Source organism: Acipenser ruthenus, chromosome 18 (genome assembly GCF_902713425.1).
Source record: "Acipenser ruthenus chromosome 18, fAciRut3.2 maternal haplotype, whole genome shotgun sequence".
NCBI classification, from domain to species: Eukaryota; Metazoa; Chordata; class Actinopteri; order Acipenseriformes; family Acipenseridae; genus Acipenser; species Acipenser ruthenus.
This window is the reverse complement of record NC_081206.1, coordinates 3770747-3795706: the sequence shown is the minus strand read 5'-3', so window position 1 is coordinate 3795706 and position 24960 is coordinate 3770747. Positions and strand designations below refer to the sequence as shown.

Here is a 24960-nt window from a genome sequence, read left to right as displayed (position 1 = left end):
TCTGGTCATAACCAGATAATGTACAGGCAATTATCTGTCATTTCATTAAGGTTATGATTGAGGATAAGTATGGTACGAAAATGTAATAATGTTAGGATATTAATAATGTTAATATCTTTTGAAGACACTGTTATAAAAGTTTACCATAGCAAAAGCATAATAAAATATGGGTTAAGTATAGGTAATCATTGTAAAGCCCAGCGATGTGTGGTAAATAATACAAGTAAAGCATAGTTAACCATGGTAAACTATGGCATATAGGATATTCATGGGACAGCATGGACACCCTTACAAGACAGTGCTTTGGAAAAGGTCACTGATGTGTGTGTTTGCTTGCCCTGGTGTATTATATTTCTATGATTGTGTTCTGTAGATAGAGATCCCGTGTATATACTGACCAGCAAAAGGTAGGGGTCAATATGGACAGTTGATGTATCAGCTAGTGGCAAGAGAACAAAAAGTGAGACGTCACAAAGAGTAGAAACTTTTCAACAGAATCGAAGCTGAGCTCATGTTTTATGGATTCCATCTTCAGCTGTTCATTGCCAAGGGCCTTAACGTCAGTAAACAAACACGACAAAGAGATCTTCAAACCATTTCCTCCAGTCTGTAATTTACTTCTGTTTTTTTGTTAAAGGGAGATCTTGAGAAAGGTTTTTTGTCCAAATCTGTGTCAAGTTATTTACTCAAACATAGTTTCTTTCAGTATTTGTTTTATAGTTCTGGGTGACTAAGGCGACCTACACACACACTCTGCAGTTGGTTTGACAACATATTTACAAACGGCCCTTTTTTTTTTTTTGTACACACACCTTTCATTACTAAGGTGGTGCAGTCCCTGTTTAAACAACTGAACTCGGGCCATCATTCCATGCCAATTGCGAGGTTTTGCGTGACAACATTATTATTATTATTTATTTATTAGCAGACGCCCTTATCCAGGGCAAGTTACAATTGTTACAAGACACCACATTATTTTTACATACAATTACCCATTTATACAGTTGGGTTTTTACTGGAGCAATCTAGATAAAGTACCCAAGAGTCCAGAGCCCTAACCACTACTCCACACTGCTGCCCTTACATGGATGCTGTGTTTTTGTTTATGCTTTTGGAAGAATGTACTGTACGTAATCGGATCGTCAAGCACAGCTGTACTCTTTTCTGCAAAGCCAGCGGAGACGCCATTTAGCTTTTTCTGCACTGCTAAATACAGTGGCGACGATCTGCAGTACCATGACAGTAGATCGAAACATTTGGGCGATCTTCCGATCAGAAGGCTGGTGGGACCGACTTGAGTGGTTTCCAAATGACTGGATTAAAAATGTACGCATGTCTAAGGAGTCGTATATGGGTCTTTGTCATTTACTGAGACATTTCCTGGAGTGCCAAAACACAGAGATGAGACATTCGGTATCGGTGGAAAAACGAGTTGCGGTCGCACTGTGGCGATCACATGGAAATGTCTGATAAACAATGACATCATTAGTTGCGCAGAAATCCACTGAGCACCAACTGCGGTTGTGTTGTGCGGTTGTAATACACACACACAGTTAGTGCGCATTAACTAACCAAACTGAATTAATAACCGCACTTGATGTTTGCTCTGAAAAGGATTAACTAGTGCGGTTGTCGCTGCCCTTTGTAACCGAACTGTGTGTGTGTGTATACAAACCGTATTAAGAGCAAATGGTGAACTCACAACCGCATTTAGCCTGTGTGTGTGTAGCCTAAGTCACTTAACAACTCTCAGGCTGCAATTACTACAAAAGGACTATGTCAACCTTTTTAATTATGAATATACAAGCTGTCTATTAGGTAACCTGCTCTTAATTGTGACAGCGAGAGCCCGTATAGTCAGGCTGTGTGGTTCAGTGGTTAAAGAAAAGGGCTTGTAGCCAGGAGGTCCCTGGTTCAAATCCCACCTCAGCCACTGACTCATTGTGTGACCCTCAGCAAGTCACTTAACCTCCTTGTGCTCTGTCTTTCGGGTGAGACGTAATTGTAAGTGACTCTGCAGCTGATGCATAGTTCACACACCCTAGTCTCTGTAAGTCGCCTTGGATAAAGGCGTCTGCTAAATAAACAAATAATAATAATAGTCAACACCATGCTAAGACTGATACATTTATATCAGGGCCCAGAAAAAGGCATTAGTGACATCTTGTTATTAAACAAACATACACTCTCAGTCACAATACATGAGTCATTACCATTGAGAAACTTCATTACATGTAGAGAAACATTTCGACGAGAAGATTTTCAAGCCACTGTGTGTTATTTAAAATTCTGATTACAAGTACATTCAAAACTTAATATTAGAGGGGTGCCGAGTAAGGAGTATAACGAGTATCCGTAACGCTTTTTTCCAAGCCTGAGAATACAAAAGTACAAAGATAGACTGATACACAATACAACAAAACTTCAGGTTTATTGAAATCACTGTAAAATAACACTGAAGCACTGTGCGGTCATATTCTATGCATTGTGTTTTTATGAGACTGACTTACATATTTGACCTGACATGATAAAATGTGATCACTGATTGCACCACGGAAACATGTTGCCACACAGCTCTGCGGTATCTTGATGAGCAGTGCTGGAAAAAGGATAATTGGATGGCAGTTTTCATTAATCTCGATCTACAACATATATTTAACATATATTTATGGCAACAATAGCTTGGTGAGTCAGAAACATTATATAAGTCCATCTATACAGTGGCAACAAGCTACTATAAAAAAAAACAAAATCAACTAAACAGACTTCCCAAGATTCAGATTTTTCACACACAATTAAACTAGAGAAAGAGAACAATCAATTCATCACACAGACTCATAAGTCTTACATGTTCTAGAACTGTAGTAAAGCCTCCCTAAAATATTTTGCAAAATAAAAACTTTGAGTTCAAGTTCTGAAATACCAGATTCAATAAATCAATAAATTGAATCAATTAACACTGACTCATGATTTCACAGACCCAGATTAACACTAATCTTCGGCTACCTAATGTTACCTTATGTTAAGGTAGTCCATGACTAGTACTAATCAGGGTCTAAATGTAACATCGGAGAGTCTTTTTTATATAATCTAAACCGTCACAGACCTATGGAGTATGTATTGTTAATGGTTCCTAAGATATGGCGAAAATCAAAGCTTGAAGCCTGCATCAATAATACCTGAATCTCATTCAAGTATTTGAAGGTCAACTACATAACCTTGGGACTGGATATATTTGGTTTGGTCCCCCTGACTTGAACCTTTGGCCACAGATGCACTTACAAGTCAACCCAGTTTGATTAATCTTGTGTTTTTATTGTGCACTTTTGACAGGAGGAATACAATCCAGAGGTGTTTGTACAGTACTGGTTCTACAGCAGGGGTGCCACTGAGCCTCTCAATGTGAAGAGCTGATGGGAGGAGCTTGTTGCATGGCCATGGGTCTGGTTTGGTTTAGTCCATTCTGCCTCCACCAGAAGACAGAATGGAGACCTCTCCCAAGCATAACCCATTCATCTATATATGGCATTAGTGTCCAGAGCCCTCTACCTTCCAAAATTATCCCTTTCTCTTGTGCCTAATTTCCTTAAAACCATGCTTTGCAGTAACATTGAGAAGCAGCATGCTGTTTGGAGGGCTGCTGATGGCCGTAGCAATGGGATCATTGTAAATTCAGTCATATTGATCAATACAAAAGCCAGTTTGCATGAGTTTACTGCTGTGAATGTACAATAGAAATGGGACAAGTGGTGGTGGAGAAGAGGGTGGATAGACTGTGGTTTTAATTGCACTGCTGAAGAGGGTGGTTTTAATTGCACTGTTCATTGTGTTAGAGCTCTGCAAGTGATTTGTATATTGATTTGCAGTTATAATACAGTTTGTGACAAGTTACACTGTAACTGTAGTGAATGGAATTTGCAGTTAAAGCACAGAGTGTAGCTTCAGTTCTGTTACTGTTGTGGCGCGCTGCAGTTCATTCTGTTTTACTGTTGTAGTGTCAGGTCAAGCCCCACTTAATCACTCTGTTACTTTAATTCTAGACGCTCAATCCTGGGGTTACCTGCAGAAGCTGCAGTACAACACTGCCTGCTGCATTTACTGTACATGCTCTGCATTGTGTGTGTGATTTTAAGATTAACCACCACTGCCACCTACTGTCCAGTTGTACTACTACACAGAGGACAGCTGCCGTGGATCCATTTGGCATCTTTTCACAGAATGCTTTTGTCTCCAAAAGTCAGGTTCTCTCACCAGAGGGCGAAGGGATCAATCATTTCTATATCAGCAATGTACAGTATGGGACAGTTCTGTAAACCCAGGGTCCAATTCAGTTCATTTTTTTGCTGGAAAAAAATGGGAAAATCCAAAAATGTGGATGCATTTTCCATTTGATTACTCATTTATAATGTGTTTATTGAAGGTAAAGGTAAATAAAAACACTCTTACACAGGAAGTGACTGAATGCTATATATATATAAAAAAAAAACTGCATCTTGGGTGCTAGTTATTTTTCCCCTTAGTCCTGTAACTCTTACTGTAAAAGGTGCGTGAAACAGATACAATGTACCAGAATTCATTGTGATGTAAATTAAAAGACAACAACAATGAACTGTCGCGGTGAGCACGGAGCCATATGGTCACCCTGTCTATGTGTTAGGAAGTCTTGGCATCTCTGACAGTTTATACTGTGTGTCTGTACATAACCTCTATATACTCTTCCAATCCAGCCACCCACCATGTATCCCATGTATAAAGTGTAGCTGGAGATTATTCATATCCATAACTCTGCATTTTACACTTCTAAACTGCAATTCTTCTTCCTTATTAAAAAAAGGACTGTCTTAATAAGGTAACGGCAGTTTTCCATTTTTAAATATAAATTGAACCTGCCAAGCGCTGTTTATAGAATAGTTCTAGTTATAAAACAGTGATGACAGACAGGTTTCATTTATTTTTGGGGGCTGTTACAGAATCGAGGCGCCTGTTCGCAATTTAACGTAGAAAAGGAACGTTTTCAAAGAGATTCTGCAAATTAAAAAGTCATGGAAAGTGGAGAAAAAAATGAAATTGGTAAAACATAAAGCATAATGAGTGCTTTTAAAATGCTGTCTGTTTTTTCATAAAAGTTACAAGTTTAGAAAAGCTACACCTAGTACAGTCAAACCGGTATCAAAGACCACCAGAAGAGACCTGTTTACAGTGCCTGCTCTGATGCACTGTGTATATACATCTCCAGTGTTTAAAGACCACTTGTCTGTGACTAGCTGTAATGGTTCTAAGCAGGTTTGGCTGTGCAGTAACTCAGTAAGACAGTGGCAGTGCTGCTAGGAGGCGTGGTCTGGCTGATCCTCATCTTCCTCCTTGGGGAGGGGCGGGGCTGTCAGTAGTTCCATGTCGGCTTGCACGTCCTCGTCGTCTGATTGGACGACAGGGGTCTCCGCCCCCTCTTCGCTGGTGTCCAGGCTGTAGGGGTCTGTGGAGGTGGAGGATGTGGAGGACGTGCGAGATTTGGCTTCTCTGGGTACCTGCAGCGTTATCTCGTCTTGGTACACGTCACTGTCGTCTGGCAGAAAAACACAGAATCCAGAACATTTCTGTAATCCTATATTATTTTTAATTGAATGTGAAACTTCTTATAAAACAAATGCCGAATGTATTCAGCTTTGGTTTAGCGTTAAGCTCAGTTTGAGTGGTAAATCAGATTCAGGACCTGTTTTTCAATTGAGTGAAAATGCCCCCTTTTTCTGAACTCAATCAAGCAATTTTAATGTGTTATAAAAATAGATTTAAAATATACCTGTCCCAATCTTCAATTAGTTATAGTATATATATATTTTTACCCTTATACAAATGTACTGTGCTATACCCTGTTGTAAAGAGTGGTAAAGGCATAGTATGGTGAAAGCATGGTAAACTGCAGAGCTACAGTGGTAAACTTTTATCAAAGGTACTGTCACAATAAAATGACTGCAAACGTTGCAGTGACTTTTAAAAAAATCAGACTTATAACAGCAGAAACAGCTAACTTTAATAGACTAGAATTCTAATTTTAAAAATAGAAACCTCCAGATGGAATTCAAGATGAGCTAAGATTATTTTTATCATTTTATCCTGATAAGGATCATTTACACTCGTTACTACACAGTATTAAGGTCACTCAGACATACCATCTGTTTTCATGGGGGTGTCCTATCTGCATTAGCAGACGCACACAGTCGAGGCGAGCAATGGCAGATTGATTTTGAACATTGTTTCTTTGTTTTACCTGCCAGCGCTGTGGCAATGCTGCCCTCCTCCGCCCCGGAATTGAGGAAGACATCGAAAGCCTCTTGGTCAGAGATATCCAGGAGATCCATCTGTTCCAGCATGTCCACATTCACCTCCATGGAAGAGATGCTACCGATGGGCGCTGAAGCCAAAAAGAAATACAGAACATTACATTCTAAGCGTTAAAATTTCAAATCCCCAACTGTGCAAGGGTAATGTTGGCCTAGACATCAATGGCAATTTAGTTTGAATAAGCAGTGGCTTTATTTAACTTGTGTGTAGAATATATAACTAGAGATTAGCAGGATTTGTGGTGCAGTTCTAGTGGCGAGTGTCAGAAGTTGTTTTTATAAAGTATATACAAGTATGGTATTGATATTAAAGGGTAGAATGCACTATGGGATTTTCTGCCAGTAAAACCATCTATTCTTTCTTGTGTGTTAGTTGCATTTAAGATTAAATTGTATTTATAAGATGACACTGTGAATAGCCATAGTACGTTTTGAAAGCGTGCCACAGGAAAAAACATTATGCTGTAGGTCTGGATTTGGATCAAATGTACAGTTTGCCAGTTTTCAAATTCAAAAATTCAAAATTCGCAATACTGACGTCTCTTGTGCTCGATCTGGAGGTGGGCCGCAGAGAGGTAGACGTCAACATCGTGCTGGAAAACCTCCTCGAAGAACCGCTGCCTCTCCCGGAGCTTCAGCTGCTGCGCGTGGTCCAGCTCCAGGACCCTCTGAGCATGCTCCGTCTCAGCTGAGGAAACAATCACAAGATCCCAGCGTGAGGAACAGAGAGCCACTTCAATATCCAGGGACAGGCATACAGGACATATTATTAGGTGTTAAAAACAAAGGGTACTTTTAGTGTGGGGTTGTGGGGTCAAAAGACCCCACGGTCAGAACTGAAACCCCCACAGATATTTGCTTTATAGAAAGCATTGTACACAAACTATGAAGTACAATTAAAAGTTACTGTTAGGTAAATGTTCGACAAATGGCAAATACAGTTTTTCCGCTATTGGGTTACACTGACGTGCTCAGTGTTTGTTTAAACGATGCATTACACAAGGTCACAGGTGGCACATATTAATCCCCCTCACTGTCCAGTTTACTGCAGACTGCTTGGCTGAATGTTATTTTTCCTGGCCCTTTACAGGGTTAACATAATTAGCTTCAGTGAGCATTGCAATCCTATTACAGGCGTTGAATACACACTATCCTTGTCATTTCAATAACCCAGGAGGTCCGGTTCTGAACCAGCATGCTTATCAATCACAGGGGCTGTATAGTTAATCCTTAATTAAAAGCATGTATTATTACATTACAAACAATACATATTACAGCCAGATACATCAAATCCAAATGAACAGCTGGAAGAAGATGGGAGTTAATGTTAAATGGTTATTTTAAGCTGCTCGTTGCCTGCTGGTCATTAACGATAACCCCCTGCCTCACTATCACACGTCAAGGCCTTTCTGTTGAAATTGGAACCACCCGCTGCTTCTCTGAATCAGCAGCTTGCAGCCGAGTGGATTATCCTGACAGTTACATGAATCACTGGAGCTGCTTTCTGCCTCCTGGGTCCCCAAGCGACTTCCAGTCTATCCGTGCTTAACTCCTAATAGCCTTGCCTTCATTCGGCCAAAACAATCAAGAAAAGGCAATAGAGAAAAGCTTCAATATGGAAAGACTTCAATATTCTAGTTTGGGTATGTGGAAAACTAGATTTTTGGTGCAACTACAGCGTTCGGCCACCAGGTGTCACTGTTTGCTATGCAAACTCCCATCAGGGTGATTGTAAACAGGAACCATTATAACCTATTTAGGAAAACATTGAAGAACATTTAAATCAGACACACACACAAACACACGCGAAAACATGCATTATAAAAATCTAAAAAAACAATAAGATAGTTGATAGGAAATGTCACGTGGTAAAACACTAGCAGTGATCTAAGTGAAGGATGCTGTTGTTTAGTTTTCCACAGTATCAACCCTTCTTTTAAATATTCTGCAATTACAGTACACAACTAAGCTTGAATTCATATGATAAATTCAGCTGAATCACATGTGAAAAACATTTTTTACAAATACAAATATATGTGGAAAGATCAGACAGTATCTAACCCTATCCCCTATGGTTACCTATCCACAATAGTGGGGAGTTTGAATCTCTAAGTGTTCTAACGCATTCATGGTGGATGTTTATTGAAACCCTCCCCACCACAAACACCTGTACCCCGTTCACCTTGAAGTCTGACCTGATGAGTTAAAGGCCATAGCCTCTCCATTATACGCACAGCGCTGGGTCGATACTAACAGCCTTTAGTCCTTGATTTCCTGATTGGTGCTATCAGAGCATTGCTGTCAGTGCCTGCAGCTCAGAGCAAGCAATGAAAGAAAAATCAATGTGGAAATCCCACTTGGAGACAGGAAAGGGGTGGATGAAGGGGAATGGATAGGAACAGGGTATTTCTACGGAATGGTGGGGTAAAGAGGACAACAAACAACACTGTGCATGAAGTATACAGTGAAGCGCTTTGTGATGAAAGGTGCTATAGAAATGTGAACTGTATTGTATTGTATTGTAGATCACAATTTCCAAAAGCTGTCTCCCTTTTCCCAACACGGACCTCATTTCTGACTGAATGCACTACAGGTCTACCAAACTCCAGTATGTACTGCTTAGCACATCTGATTGAGAACCTGACCAGTGTACTGTTGGACTAATATCTGCCCTCCTCTATCTGTTTATTTCAGGAATGGGAACAGCAGCAACAAGAAATGGAACTGGCAGAACTAGAGGAGTTCGTCTTTCACTGCATGGCAGAAACGATCCAAGCATAGCTGCCCTGCAGTACAGTACAAAATGGTATTATCAAAATCTGGAAGGAGGGCAATAACAACCTTATGGGTATCCTCAACAAGTGTAGAAACCATACATTCCTGAAGCCACACACAGACGCCAGGAGAGATGCATTCAGCTGCCAGTGTCATTTCTTTACAAGGTTCATAAGCAGCAGCTGGTATTTACTGTGGGAACTGCCGCTGCAGCCTGGCACAACCCCACACATTATAGGCTGTCAGGACTGAGGTTTAGTTATCATACTTACAGAGTTACTCAGTATGTGCTGTTTACCAGAGAGACCCCCTCCCCCACCAGGAATAAGAAACAGATCTCATTCAATGATTTAAAAGCAATTGAGGTAAAGAGCTTTCATTGTGCAACGCTAGCCTGTTTTAAAATTACCCATTTCAAATTAAACAGCTGCATAAATTAAATATAACAGATTCACCACTTAAAGGAGGTCTTTAATAGTGCAGGTACTGCACCAGGATTTGTGATTGTTCTTTCAGTCAGCACAATGTCTTTCATGTTTTCTTTATTTGTTCTCATACATACATCAGAGACTTAAACAACTCTATTGCTGAGCTACGTAAACAAATTGCCACAGTCACAAGCACTGCAGCCAGGGGCTCTGGCAACACTACTAACTCAATCTTGCCAGCCTCTTGCCAGCCACATCCAGTAATTAAGTGTTCAAGGGGTTTACTTTGAGCTGATTCAGTGTCAGCGGACCTTGCAGAGCTCAATTAGGCATCCACAACACAATAGCTTGCAGAACAATGGTGAACTCCCACAGAGAGCCTGGGTGCTGACTGCTCAGTGACTGCCACTCTGAGTTGGCTAGTCCGCTGCATTAATGAAAGGCTTTCTTATGTGGATCAATGAGCAGTGCCTCTGCTCCAGATAGTTTACCAGCAGCCACAGCACTGTTCGATCGCACTTTGGCTGGATTTTAGGGGCCAGGCTAACAGTGGAAGACAGCATTGTGAAAAGTAATCACCTAGTGTGAGAAGGTCAGGTAACTAATGCGAGCCTGCTCACTTTAATCTCCTGCGATGTCTTCTGGCTAATGTGCCTGGTGTTTTACAATATGGCCATTGATTTTTAATGAAGAGAAGACAGCATTAAATAACAGGGGCTTGCATGTACTGTAGTTCTATATAAGGAAAACCTTCACCATTCAGTGATAACAAGTGGTGGCTTTTGGCAGAATGTGTATCTATAAAAAGCTTGCTATAGTGCAATCTAAAAAGGGAACCCGTCAGATCCATTTTTGCATTGTATCTGTATGATTACAAGCATGGGGCTAGTCTGTCTCATCATGCTCTGGGAACCCCACTTCTGGGCCCTTGGCTCAAGGCTTTATTAGGGTGATAACATCTGTTGCTTAGGTTTAGCTGGTGAAAAGAGGATTAGCTTACATTTGATTGGTGTATCTTCTGATCAATATGTGGGTTGTGACGTTAGAAAAAATAGGGGTGATCAATTGACAAACTGAATCTAGGAAACAAGGGGTACGTATGTGTTAACGATGCAGACTGTGTAGGAGACCTATGGTATATGGCAACTTCTCTTTGGAAATAGGCATGCTAATACTGCATGAATGCAGCCTTTTAACGCTTCCTTTCAAATCTCACGGACGTGAACAATCGTACTTGCTATTCAGCCATGTGCTTCTCCCAAGCAGACTGCCAGTTAAGCCAAAGTGTGTGTTGATTTTGTGAAGTGGGCTTCTGTCCAGTGAGGACCAAGCTGAGACCACGAGAAGAGATTTCACCTGGTACCTGAGCTGGATCTGAACACAGCCTGCCTGCATTCAAAGCAAAAGCATTAACCCACTGCACCAGATAGCACCCAAAATAGACAGCTGGCAGGAATTAAATAAATTGTGAAGGACCGCTTGTCTCCGAACATAAAAAAAAAAAAAACAAAGAATGATGTCATCAGAAATCCACACTGAAACCCTTCACTTGCCTTCCTTCTGTGGTGTTTTGGATCATGGAATGTCTCTGTGTGCAGTGAATGGCCAAATTAGGGCTTTTTTCCCATCAAACTCAGCTGGCATGCAGAGCGAATGAGAACAGTGGGGGGGGGGGGGGGGGGGTTCAGTAAGCATAAACTCAACCTATTAATAGCTATTCATTAAAGCACTCTTAGCTTCTCTGGTTGATTTCTTCTGAGTCTAAACTTTAATAAATGCTGACATCCCTAAATAGGTTAGCCTTTTTTTTTTTAATCACCACTGGTTCTGTGGTAAGCGTTGAAAGGGTAATCCAAGCTACAGCAGCTCAGCCTCAGTCATCATCAGAATCAGGTTCACTTTCCTCTGACTATCACAAGACTTAAGGTTTGTCTGTTACCATCATGGGAAGCTCCTTGGGAGGTTTTATTGGCCTTGAGTAAGATTCAGCCCTGTATTATCACCATACACAGAACAGTTTCCTTTTATACAAAGACAAGTATGTCTTTATTGCATTTATTCGTGGAAACAAATCCCTTATGAAAACCAAATGCTGTTAAACTATAGTGGACGAAAAATACTTAAGCACAGCTACATAAACTACAGATAGTGTAATTACCAGTGTATTCTCTCTCTCTCTCTCTCTCTCTCTCTCTTTCTTAAAACAAGCGGCTGTACTTGTAACAGGCAGCTCAGGATAGAAATGAGATTAGGAATCTACAGGGAGATCTTGCACTAATTGGATCACGTTCCTAAGCCCGTCTAAATTAGGAATAGACATTTGGACAGGATATTGAAACATGATCATTTAGAGATAAAGTGACTAATCTTTGGTTGTCTTCTCTTCAAAGGGTTGCAAGTACTGGATCCCCAACATTATCTACAAGTCCACTTCTTAATGCAAACTTTTTCTATTAGATGGGTTCAGCAGTTTGAATGTGTTTTAACCAGGACCAAAATATGAAATCTCTTCACTGCTTTTTAATGTCATCATCAGTATTCACAGACCAGAATATGCTCCGAATGAACCAATAAAAAAAAATTATAAAAAGAAAAAAAGAGCGATCGTTACGGATGAAAGAAAAGAACTGAAATGAAATTCCCTGTTCTGGAATGCTGTGTGACCCAGGGGTCGTTAATGTAATCTAATATGAAATTCCCTGTTCTGGAATGCTGTGTGACCCAGGGGTCGTTAATGGAATCTAATATGAAATTCCCTGTTCTGGAATGCTGTGTGACCCAGGGGTCGTTAATGGAATCTAATATGAAATTCCCTGTTCTGGAATGCTGTGTGACCCAGGGGTCGTTAATGTAATCTAATATGAAATTCCCTGTTCTGGAATGCTGTGTGACCCAGGGGTCGTTAATGGAATCTAATATGAAATTCCCTATGCTGGAATGCTGTGTGACCCGGGGGGCGCTAATGGAATCTAATATGAAATTCCCTGTTCTGGAATGCTGTGTGACCCGGGGGGCGCTAATGGAATCTAATATGAAATTCCCTGTTCTGGAATGCTGTGTGACCCAGGGGGCGCTAATGGAATCTAATATGAAATTCCCTGTTCTGGAATGCTGTGTGACCCGGGGGGCGCTAATGGAATCTAATATGAAATTCCCTGTTCTGGAATGCTGTGTGACCCGGGGGGCGCTAATGGAATCTAATATGAAATTCCCTGTTCTGGAATGCTGTGTGACCCAGGGGTCGTTAATGGAATCTAATATGAAATTCCCTGTTCTGGAATGCTGTGTGACCCGGGGGGCGCTAATGGAATCTAATTGGTCGTCACTTATCTCAAGGTACAGTATCAGCTGATGGATGATGAAGACCATCAGGGCACATCGCTCACTTGTGGGGGTCTCTGGGCTTCATCTCAACTGAACAAAAGACAGCATCAGAATGAGTAATAAACTGGGGCAAAACAAACAGGCTACACTACTGTGTGTGTGTGTATACACAGTATATATATACATATATATATGTACACACACAGTGGTTATATGACAATATGATACATGTGCATCTCATTGCATTTTGGCGACAGAAAACAATTGCAGGGTGAAGGTTGGGGTTAGAAAAAAAAAAGGTATTAGTTATCTTTACTGAAGTAATTTCCAGAAACGTGGCATCCAACCAACGATCTGCAGGATCATCATTCATTGCACACCACCTCAAAAATGTCATTGACTTGCAGTGATAAAAGCAATTACAGTATCCTGTACAACAATACTTTATCTCGGGCTGCTCTGACATATTCCCGTTATGTTACTGTGTTGTCTGGGGTGTGTTGCTAAGGGGGTGGAACATTCCATCGAGATAAAGCTGCATAGCCTTGCCATACACATGCATTAAACAGCCAGAGAGAAACCTTGCTATTTATAAGGGCGGGGGAGTACATTTGTGTACTTTTGATACATTCAGATTTTACCAGAAAACTCCCATTTTTTTCACTACCCACTCCCTTCCTCCTCTACTTGTATTCTTTTATTTTGGATACACCCACAACTACTTATTAATTTAATATTTTACCAGCGAGATCCTACTGGCATGAGCTGTTGCAATTCTAACTTGCATCTGTTGGTGAGCCAAACAAATTGTGTTTAAAAAGCAAGCTAAATCAGAACGTGCCCTGTACAGTTCATTTCAAGTTCCTTACAAATTATACCTTCATGGGAAGTTTTTCTGTAAGCGCCTGACTTTTCTGTTTAAAGCAGTGAGAGGAGGCCCTGTCAGACTAGCTTAAAGCGCTCTCAGAAAGCCTCCACAGGGGGAGATGTTCGAGGCCAGCGAAAAATGCGAGGGCTGGCTGTCTGGTTTGCAATAAATCAGCTCTTTCCAATTATATCAAACTCCTGGAATGACACTGAGCTTTCAGGAAGGCGCTGACGATGGTGAATACGAAGGCTTATGTAAAATACAAAATCCAGACGCCTCCACTCAGGAAAAGTACCTCCCTGTCGACACTAAAATATGACACTTTAGTATCAGCTCTCTATCCCAACAACTCCTAGTCTTCCTTCTCCAAGCACTACCCCAACAACTCCTAGTCTACCTTCTCCAAGGATCTTCTCCTGTGAGGTTGGCATTCCCACAGCACTCCATCTGAGAGGCAGGCAGGACAATGTAGTCTATAACCCAATTCCTGGAAAACCATTTGCACTGTATGTGTTGGCAGCGCCTCTACATCCTCAAGCATTGACCATTTCACTAAATGAGCTCTTACCATCTGGTCAGAATATCGATGAAGGGATGAATGCCACCCTTGGTCCACCCTTAACTATTTCTCTCAAAAGCGAATTTCCAGGCACAGTAAATTGGAGCCTATATCAGTTCACACTGAATTGGTTGTAAAAGCCAGCCTGCCTGCTTTTCACTGGAAGCCACAGCAATTAAAAAGTTTAACCTTGGGTGGATTAGCAGTACAAAGCCATACATTATAAAGGATCCCACAATGGAAACAGCTAAGGGACCAGGGCATGAGTCCAAAAAGGATCTAAGAGCCCTCTTCTGCTTTCCAGAACAGAAAACCACAAACTCTCTGCATTACTGGGAACGTACAGGATACTTTTCTCAGAGACACAAAGCCAGAGGTTTAAACAACCATGGGGATAGTTTGTGCACAGGAAGCATGCTGTGAATCCATTCATTTGGCTTCAAAATAAAGACATTAAAGTCCTGGCTTTGGTGACAGCTATATGAATAAGCTGGGCAGGATATCAGCTCCAGAGGGATCCAGTATATACAGAAAAAATACCTGCAACATGTAGCACATGCTTATAAATCGCTGTGTGGCTTCTCTGAAACAAATAATGCTGGTCATCAGTGAACAATGTACCCTGTCAGAAATGTTTAATCAGTACAGGGTTGGTCTGTCTTTTGGGATAAGCCATGTGATCATAAAACAAACCAGACCTGTTTGCAAATGTGGTGTCCCAGTACTTGCTGGGGATTTGTGTATATTTAAACAGCACTTTGTGTACAGTAACATTAATCTAACTACAGTTCATCTTAACTCTTCTGCTATGTACAGCTGTGGACAAAAGTTTTGCATCACCCTATAGAATTAACTCATCTTGCTTCATAAAGTCAAATGAAACCTGCTGAATAATGTTACATTAACATATTGAATTACACACTGCTTTGCAGTTTTCCATATACTTAACGAAAAACTGACAACAATGGAAAAATGTGACATTTCAAATTCTAAAATTCTGTACTACTATTATGGCTCCCGGCTGACTTTTGCGATATCATTTTGTAGTGTCTTTGATTACATGATGTTAAATAAAATATTTAAATTATGTTCATATAGTTTTTGTTTGTTTGTTTGTTTGTTTTTTTATATGTCTCAATCCTAAAACTGTCAGTGATTCAAAGCTTGTGTCCATAGCTGCAGATAAGCCGTTCATTAAATTAAATTCCTTTAGGTCTTGTGAATGTGAGGTGAAGTTAGAAATATCCCATATTGTGAAATACAGTCTTTAAGAAGTGTTCATCTTTCACCAGCCAGTTGTATGACATCAGTGTGCCTGAAGCTAGACTTGACACTTTCAATTAAGACTCCACTGACCTTATAACGGCTTCAGAGGTAAACTGAATAGTAATCTCCAGCATAAGCTAATTATAATTATGTTTATGACAGTCAAAAGACAGCACACTAACATGCTAAACTCCACGGTTAATTTGCTCATATGTAACCCCATGAACTAGATACTGCCTATTAATAGAATTCACATCAGCTATAAATCTGTGTTTATAAAGTATTCAGATATTACAAACAGGAATGGTTAGTGTTGAGGACTGGGAGTTTGACTATATACCCAGCTCAGGCACTACTGACTCACTGCTCTGTATGACTGTGGGGTCTGGGAGTCTTCACTTTGCCTCCTGACAGTGCAGTGAAGTGGGTGGCTGCAGCCGCTGTCATCACAGCATGACAATGATTCATCCCTGCTGACCTTCATAGAGGTCAAGGTGAGCTGGCCGGGATGCAGTTCATGCACTTTCTGTGTACTTCCGGCAGAGACTGCTGCAACACTGCTTGGTACTGCTAAAGTGGAGATTCAATCACAAAATACAGCAACGCTATATGAGGTATCTCCCTATTTCATGGAGCAGTTCACTTCAACTCAATCCCAACATATGAGGACACATCCCAACACACCACTGCATGAGCAAAAGTGACATTTGAGTTAACATTCCAAGAACTCTTCATTCAGAAAACATACAAGACAAATAAGGTGGGTGCTGAGTTTATAATTGCCTTCCACTCTCCCGCCCTCTAAGTCTGCTAAGTTAATATGGCTATTCTACAAAAGCCAATCATCACAGTCAAAGAATTAGCAGTGCCACCAAGTTTATTAAACAGTATAGAAATTCTAAGCCTACAACAAGTATTACTTGAGATTGTCTAACAGGATGAAACTTAACAGCTATAGTAGTTACTGTAGCTCGGCCAAAATATCAACACGGGAATCACTAACAAACAGAACAAAGCAGTAAATATACACCCTTGACATGAATTAATACAAACCCAATATTTTAATTTATATCTCTGTGTCTGACAGTGGGTACTATCCTGTAACACAATACCTTTCAGAGCATGCAGGGTTTCAATCTCTTAACCTACTGTACTCTAACCACTGCTTTACAAGAGCACACGCACAACTTTACAAGAGCATTAAAGCTTGGTATGGAACGTTACTGTTGGTATTAAATAATACTATTTTTCTCCAGGGCAACTGGTGAGGTGTTCCAGGTACACACTGTTACACTCTTTCTTTGAGCCTGTTGTTGGGTACAGTGGTACTGTGACATTAAAGTTTTGGTCAACCTTGTCTGTTTAGGATGTAGATACTTGACTGCTCAATCTCTGAAGACCCCTATAGAATAACCAGTGTCAGTCTCAACAATATAGAAACCGTTCATTTCCTTCCTTTCTTTTTTTTTTTTTATAGCTCTGGGAATGGCTTGGCTCCCAGCTGGGAACTGCTCCAGAAATTAGAAATTTTGAATTATTAATGCTTCGGTTTAATAACTGAGCTGAGCTGGGCACTGCAACAGCTTCTCCTATAATGACAGAATTGTTAGCCAGTTGTAAGATTCTCAACAATGGCCCTTTGTGGACCTAACTCCCCCTTTTAGACTAACCCTCAGCCAGTGACGCAGAGCTGCCTAGATTCTAATTACCTCTCATTAATCGTTCATTTAGTACAGCCATCAGAGGCATCTAGATTTGGGAATTACCTCTTTGTCAGTATTGGGGGCCCCTTCCACTTTAAATTCACATGCAAAAAACAAAGCTTTTAAGTAACAGATACAGCCTATGGCTAAATAATTTCCTTTAGGCTGCGCTGATATCTCTTCAGTCTATCTATGCAGTCCCCATAACTCAAAGCGCTGGGGAGGGGAGGGGGCCATAATGTATTTCCATCCTGTCGTTCTCCCACAGTGAATCTTTACTCTCTGGCACAGAATCAAACGCTGTTTAAATCTTTTACTCCAAGTCCTTTAAAACCTTTCACTTCTCCTTTCACTATAGCCACACACCTTCACAGATGACCGGTACAATGAGACAAAGCTCCGGACAGTTACTACTCCTGAGCTGTGCTGTGCTGTGCTGTGAGGTTCAAATGGAAACACATTCACACACACACACATTCTTAACTGAGCGTGTGTGTGTTCTTACTGCACATCTTTAACTTGCAATGTATCCCATTTAAAGCTGAGGAAATATCTATTGAACTCTACATAGCACTATAGGTAGCCTGAGGGTTATTTCACAAAGGGAGCTAGCTCATTGACTAGCAACATCCTATAGGTGTGTACAAATGTCAGTTTGCATACACAGTAGGGTCTGTTTTTTAAGCATTACATTTCACCTGCAGGCTGTACAATCGTGCTGTAATAGGCAGACTTCTTGTGTGAAAGCACTGTGCTTCACCAGAGCACACGGAGACGTCTGTATATTACAGTACCATGCCATGACTTACATAAAGAAACAGTTTGCAGTATAGGCGTATTAGCATTAATGTGTGTGTGTGTGTGTGTGTCTTATCCAATGGAAATATAGCTGTGTTATGTGCAGGTGCAGTGAAACTCCAGTCAAGTTTCCACTCTCTATACAGAATATCTGTTCATTCCTTCCTCTGTGGAGTATTACCAGTGAAACTGACTGAGTTAACAGATATTTCCATTCCGACCCTGGCTCTTCCATTTGCAGCAAGCTCTCCAATTACTTTTTAAAAACCGAGACGTGAAATATACCCAGAAATCCTCTTTGGCTAATGTTGATTTTAATATATACGAACGTTCAGTGTGTTATCCTCGGACGGGTTTATTTACTTATTTATAGCAGCCTCCTTGGATTACAATATTACAGTTCAGCAGCCCTATCAGATTGGAAGTACAATTACAAAGTATGAGACACAAACCTAAAAGCAACCTTTCAAGTGTTTGCTTTGTAATCCCTTGCTGTATACTTCATTCCACAGTTTCTATAGTGATGGCTTGTCTCATTAAACAATAACTATTTTAAAATAGTTTTTTACAATTCCTTTAAACTTAAAATCATTCAATAAATCTTGACCCATTATCCTGGCAACTCCACTTGAATCTGTCGGTTTACACCATTGCGAGGGTATATAAGTTATGCACGGCTGTGGTGTAAATATTATATTATCCGTTATCTAATGATATTTGAGTTTGAGTCAGTCATTGTTGAATTGATGAAACTATATTCATTGTATAGAAGCAGCCCTTTGTGAGCTCGGCTCTCCCGCAGTTACAGCGTGCCTATGCCTGGGGATCTGCAGCTTTTAGCTGTGGTCAGCGGCAGCTCTGTTTAGCAGAACGGCTCTGTGAAATCCATGTGACCACCCCGCTTACATAAGACACTGCAGCTGTCCTGTTGTTACTCGTCCCTCGCTGGAGTCATGTGACTGCCCCGAGGGACTTACTCAAATGATTCTTTATAGACAGGTTCCACTTGTAACTAAGGGAAAAATATCTAAATATATATATATATATATACAGTATATGGATGCCTCAGTGGTCACTATAGACAGCTGCTTGTGGTCTTTAATAAAACCAAGAGAAAGTAGTTGACCCTAAAGCCCTGGCTCAGTTAATTACAAGTGCAAGTCAACACATGTGTGGACTCAGGTACTGGTGTGTGTGGGTTAGCTCATGTGTGGACTCAGGTACTGGTGTGTGGGTTAGCTCATGTGTGGACTCAGGTACTGGTGTGTGGGTTAGCTCATGTGTGGACTCAGGTACTGGTGTGTGGGTTAGCTCATGTGTGGACTCAGGTACTGGTGTGTGGGTTAGCTCATGTGTGGACTCAGGTACTGGTGTGTGGGTTAGCTCATGTGTGGACTCAGGTACTGGTGTGTGGGTTAGCTCATGTGTGGACTCAGGTACTGGTGTGTGGGTTAGCTCATGTGTGGACTCAGGTACTGGTGTGTGGGTTAGCTCATGTGTGGACTCAGGTACTGGTGTGTGGGTTAGCTCATGTGTGGACTCAGGTACTGGTGTGTGGGTTAGCTCATGTGTGGACTCAGGTACTGGTGTGTGGGTTAGCTCATGTGTGGACTCAGGTACTGGTGTGTGGGTTAGCTCATGTGTGGACGCAGGTACTGGTGTGTGGGCTAGCCATCTTTGCAGAGGAAAACCAAACACACGGGTGACTGAGCGTGACATACTTGAACCTTAAAAAAAAGTAGATATATTCCAGAGCTCGGTAATGATTTAAAATCATGTTTAAGGAAGACCGGAAAACAAAACCAGATATATAAGAGATTCATCAAAAGAGATTATGCAAGAAAGTATGCCACAGTTGAAACACTCAGACAAACCCTTTTTAGATATAAGTGTTTGAAACAATATCACACCACAAGAATCATGTCTTCCCTTCTGTAGGTGTAGTAGTGGCAGATATCCACCAGATTGCAGACAAAAAGCAGATCTCTTAGAATGCAATTCAAGGCTTAACACCACCTCTGCTAAAACTTCACATACCACGTTTTTTGCTCATCGAGATACTGTACTATGCTACTAGCAACCCTGTTCAGGCCTAGCCCCTTTGCTAAAATACAGTACCAGTATAAAATGATTAAATGTAACAATATCTATAGTGCATATGAAACAGATTGTCAATGCAATAAGCTGCACCCACCCTGCTGTAACAAGCCAGCCAAATCACCAAGAGCCGAACTGTCACATATGCTCCAAGTCTAACACAGCTATGAGTCATTGGTAAAAACTCTGGTATTTCTTGGAAAAGAGACCATCTTCTGCATCATGATTCAAAGTATACCGTTCCCAAACAGCATTTCAGAGGACGTGAAAAACATTTAAGCAGGTGGATCAGATCATTAAAGAATGTGGGGTTTACAGCTTGAACACAGTACTTAAATCATGTTTTATACATAGGTCATGTACTATAGCAGATGTAGTGGCTCTTCAATGCTGAATCTTAGTAACTGGCCCATAACACACTAACTGATGATTATTTCATAAACAGGACAAAAACTCATACTCATTTACTTGAACTTAAAAATTACATTTTCCCTAACCCCTAAAACCCCCATCTAGAAAAACAACTATTGTTCACATCTGCTTAGTTCAGTAAGTTTAGTTCAAAAAAAAAATTCCATCAGTAAAATAACTTTTAAAAAAGTGTTTGCTAGTAAACAGTAGCAGCAAGTGTGATTTTTCTAAATCTAAAATTACTCACAGGGCAGACTCTTGTTGTGGCTGTTAGATCCAGAGGAAGACATGGCTCCACAGTTTCTTTTCTGCAAACACACTCTCTCTCTCTCTCTCTCGCACACACACAGTGGTTTCAGGTGGCTGGTAGCCTGTCCTCTGTCAGCAGCAGGAGCCCCCTCTAGAGCTGTGCATCTTCTGACAGCCAGGACACGGGGGCCCTGGAGAATCAGTCACTGGTCTGTGATACTGACTTACACACAAGCAACCTATCTGTGGCTCTCAGTACTGAGCAGCACTGCTTATAGCAATTTAGACTGTACCAACTGGACACTCACTGGGGGGGGGCAGGGGGGGATGAGGCTGCTCTAGAGGAGGAAAGCAGATTTTACATAATGCTGTGGAGGATACCAAGTGATGGGAGAGCTGGAATCGTGCTAATGTGTCAAGACTAATAATATCCCTGTAGAAAATAGGAATTGACAGGAAAAGGGACTCTGTTTCTTTTTTTTAAGTCGGGAATTTTATGCTGTTGATTCCCGTCTCCTGTAAGTTGCCATTTTGCAGAGAATAGGAAAGATGATAATGACAAAAACAGAACAGAAGGAAAATAGAACAACAAGTGGCCATTGTAAGAGTAAAAGTTTCAACATTAACTTCCACGGGTCTCTACCATCGGGATGCCAGCCTCATGCTTCTTCCAGCTTCAAAGCTGAGAAGACAAAAAAACACACACCATCAATATTTAATTGCATTCCGGTTGCTGAACACTTAAATGCACTTTAGTAAGAAAACAGGTTCCTAAAATAAGATGGCCTGTGAGACAGTGGGATGGAACGAAGTAGACTCCAGCCCTCAGACAGGCCATGTGAAATGTTTAATAGGTTCACGGGGGTAGATGTCTGACACTTGCCTGTGTCTGCTGCTCTCATTCCAGCGGATGGGCTCAAACATGCAAACGCACAGGAGCAATGCAAATCTTCTGGTTTCCATCCAGCGTCTTTAACACTGCAGTCTCTTCAGGCTCACCTGTGCAAGTTTCTGAATTTGTGCCCCAGTCTCTTCCCCTTTCACTGGGTTACCTCTCCCTGTTGCTGTACAACCTGGTCCACTCTATCAAGCAGATATTTGAGACAGCTGAATGAATAAATAAGTGGGAATTTTATAAAACCTTTGTGCAACGTCTCTGCAGATTTTCTCTCTTTTTTTTTGTTTCGCTAATGTTATAATGCTTCTTGAAAATACAACAGGCACGGATATCGTAAGTCAGCAATGTGAATGAGGAGCATTTTAAATACAGATAGGCAGTGGACTGCAATGGCAGTTAACTAACGTCTGCCACTAATTTCCAACGAAAACACTATTAACTGTCGGGTTAATAACTGTGCCTGGCTGCTAGCTGATTGCTTATTGATTCACTGGAATAAACAGTATAAATGAAAAGCTGACTCCACACTTTCATTGACCTGGGTGTGTGAACAGAACTGGAGATCTGCAGTGCATGTCTCCATGTGTTACCTGCCAGGTCTGGAGACGCAGATGTGTGGATGTAAGATGCAAACCAAATAAAACACTTCAATTGAGTGAAGAAAGCAGGAGGGTACAGCAGCAAAGCATGCTACACTTGCAATGCTGTTAGCTAGATATGCAGGGAACACAAATGTACTATTCAATCTGAACAACAATGGAGGAAGATATACTAATAACAAAAGTAAGCATAACCCTTTACTATTAATGGTTAATCTAGCCATTAACGACGTGGTTTGTCTATGGGGTCCTGGGGTTATTACATTATTACGTATCAGTGCTGGTCATAAAGCAATTGTTTTGCAGTCTAAGTGTATTTTGAATTGTACTCAGCACTCTCAACAATACTGCAGAGTAATACCTATATAAACCTTAATGTACTGCTGTACCGTCAGATTGTAAAAAAGCTACAGACTTTGATATACCAATTCTTATCTATGTCAAATGTGTACTTTGCCCCCAATAGCATTCTGTTAAAACAACATGATTATAGCCACACACTGCGAGGAGTTCTTTTTGATTTACTTTTACATTCGCACTCTTCAGTAAAAAGATACAGAATGTCCCTGTCTAAACCGGAAAAGCTGTTCCAAGAAGAACTTGTATGCAAGTCTTTTCTGATACGGTCGTGCTGCCCTGTGGTCACAGCTTCTGTGCTTCTTGTATCAGGGAGGTGATTGAAAGAGAAGCCGAGAAAAGACAGTACACCTGCCCCGAATGCCGGAGCGAACACAAAGGGAAAGCTGCGCTGCAGAGAAACTTCAAGCTTTGCAACATTGTGGAGGGATTCAAAGCAAGCGAGTGCACCTCAGCTTATCAAGTGCTCTGTGATATGTGCTTAGAGAATGCACTGCCTGCAGTGAAAACATGCCTCAAGTGTGAAATCTCACTGTGTGCTCTGCATCTAAAACGACACGGGGAAAAGAAGACTTTTCAAAGCCATTCTCTAGTGGACCCCAAGGCAGACATCAGTGCAAGGAAATGCTCACTGCACGACAAACCCCTGGAGTATTACTGCGTTGAAGACCGGTCTTGCATCTGTGTCTCCTGCTGCATTGAAGGTAATCACAAGAATCATGACGTAAAAAGTTTCAAAACTGCGCATGCTGAACTGAGAGTAGTACTAGAATCGCAGCTGAAAGAAATAACAGCGAAACTGAATCTGTCTGAGAGCCTCCTGCAGAAGGGAAAGGAGAATGAATCTGCAGTTAAAGCTGAAAACGCTGAAATGAAACAGAAAGCCGTGGAGCTGTTAGACCGCCTTACAGAACTTGTTGCCAATTACAAAGCACACGTGATTGAAACGATTGAAGCCGAACAGCGCCCCGTTGTGGAGAGTCTGCAGCAGAGCATCCGCAGAGTCACAGAGCAGCAGAATCTTCTGAAGCACACACAGCTCCAAGCTGACTCTGTCTGGGCTGAAAGGGATGAGTTTTTGTTCATTCAGAAACTCCTGGCAATCGATTCAAAATTAACAGAAGCAATAAAGGAGCCTTTAATGGAACCAACTGCAAAGTGTTTAAACAAAATTAAAATCTGCGATAGTCTTGAGAAGACGACGACAGAGATCCAAGCAGAAATGGCAAGAATACAGAGAGATCTGCAGGCATTGATTAACCCATCGCAGCCGCTTACATTCGATCCCAATACAGTTCATCCCAACCTGATTCTCTCCGATGATCTGAAGACAGCGCGCTACACTGATGTAAAACAGCCGTACCCGTACCATGCAGAGCGGTTTAAAGGTAGATTTAGCCAAGTTCGGTGTTCTCAGGGCTTCTCGTCAGGAGAGCATCGCTGGGAGGTGGAAATGGGGAAATGTGAGTGGGGTGTGGGGGTCTGTTACAAGAGTATTAACGGCACTTCAAATCCCGCGCTAGGCTATAATAACGCATCCTGGAATTTGCAATGGTTCTCCAACATGCTTGAAGCCTGCACAATGAGCAGGAGCACTCCACTTCAGTGTATCACTCGACCTGTCAGAGTTGAAGTGCATTTGAATTATGATGCAGGGACGCTGTCATTTTACAATGCAAGTGACAGCCGGGTACACCTGCACACGTTTAACACGACATTCACAGAACCAGTGTATCCTGCAGTTTGGATCACATCTAAAATACAAACAAATTGGATAACTCTGAAGAGAACGTTACACTCGGAGTAACACATTCCAGCAGCCCACATCTGTTCCAATGCAGTTACAAGCTTAGAGCACATTATAGAGTAACACATTTCAGCAGCCCACATCTGTTCCAATGCAGTTACAAGCTTGGTATCCAGTGCATGTGATTTTTGGGGGTATAAGGACTATGAGGTTGTAACTGGGCTGCAGTTTAACTGCACAAGGTCCTACGGATTAAAACAGGGTTGCTTTAGTGCAGGGTTTGTGATGTTTACCAGGCGTTTATTGTGTAATAAAACCTCCTATTGAAATTATATTGTTTATGAAGCAACTTATACTTAATGTATCTATAAATAAACAGCATTAAACCAAACTATCTTTTTGTTTGTTTTATTAATTTTCAATTTGTACTTGTATCTAAAATATGGGTCAATTCATGTATGTAGTACTTTGTAAAACCAATGAATTTATTTCTATGGAAACCATTCTGGAAAGGGGCTGTAATTCTCTGCAAACACACAACGC

At 41.2% G+C, this 24960-nt stretch overlaps 1 protein-coding gene across 1 annotated transcript; it reads right to left on the bottom strand.

The window, feature by feature from the left end:
• Positions 1-2412: 2412 nt before the first annotated feature.
• Positions 2413-21060, bottom strand: LOC117422922 (dysbindin-like). Its single transcript, XM_058990889.1, has 4 exons — positions 20815-21060; positions 6877-7026; positions 6266-6409; positions 2413-5563 (listed from the first exon to the last, which is right to left on the bottom strand). The coding sequence occupies exons 1-4, from the start codon at positions 20855-20857 to the stop codon at positions 5325-5327; spliced, it is 576 nt and encodes a 191-aa protein (XP_058846872.1). The 5' UTR covers positions 20858-21060; the 3' UTR covers positions 2413-5324.
• Positions 21061-24960: the final 3900 nt, after the last annotated feature.

What these genes read in the sequence shown, in the direction of transcription:
- LOC117422922 (XM_058990889.1), bottom strand. Translation starts at nt 20,857, where the DNA reads ATGTCTTCCTCTGGATCTAACAGCCACAACAAGAGTCTGCCCT. An exon ending in CCACAACAAGAGTCTGCCCT is followed by an intron (nt 7,027 to 20,814) that starts GTGAGTAATTTT and finishes TTGTTTCCTCAG; the next exon opens with CTGAGACGGAGCATGCTCAG. An exon ending in CATTGCCACAGCGCTGGCAG is followed by an intron (nt 5,564 to 6,265) that starts GTAAAACAAAGA and finishes TTTTTCTGCCAG; the next exon opens with ACGACAGTGACGTGTACCAA.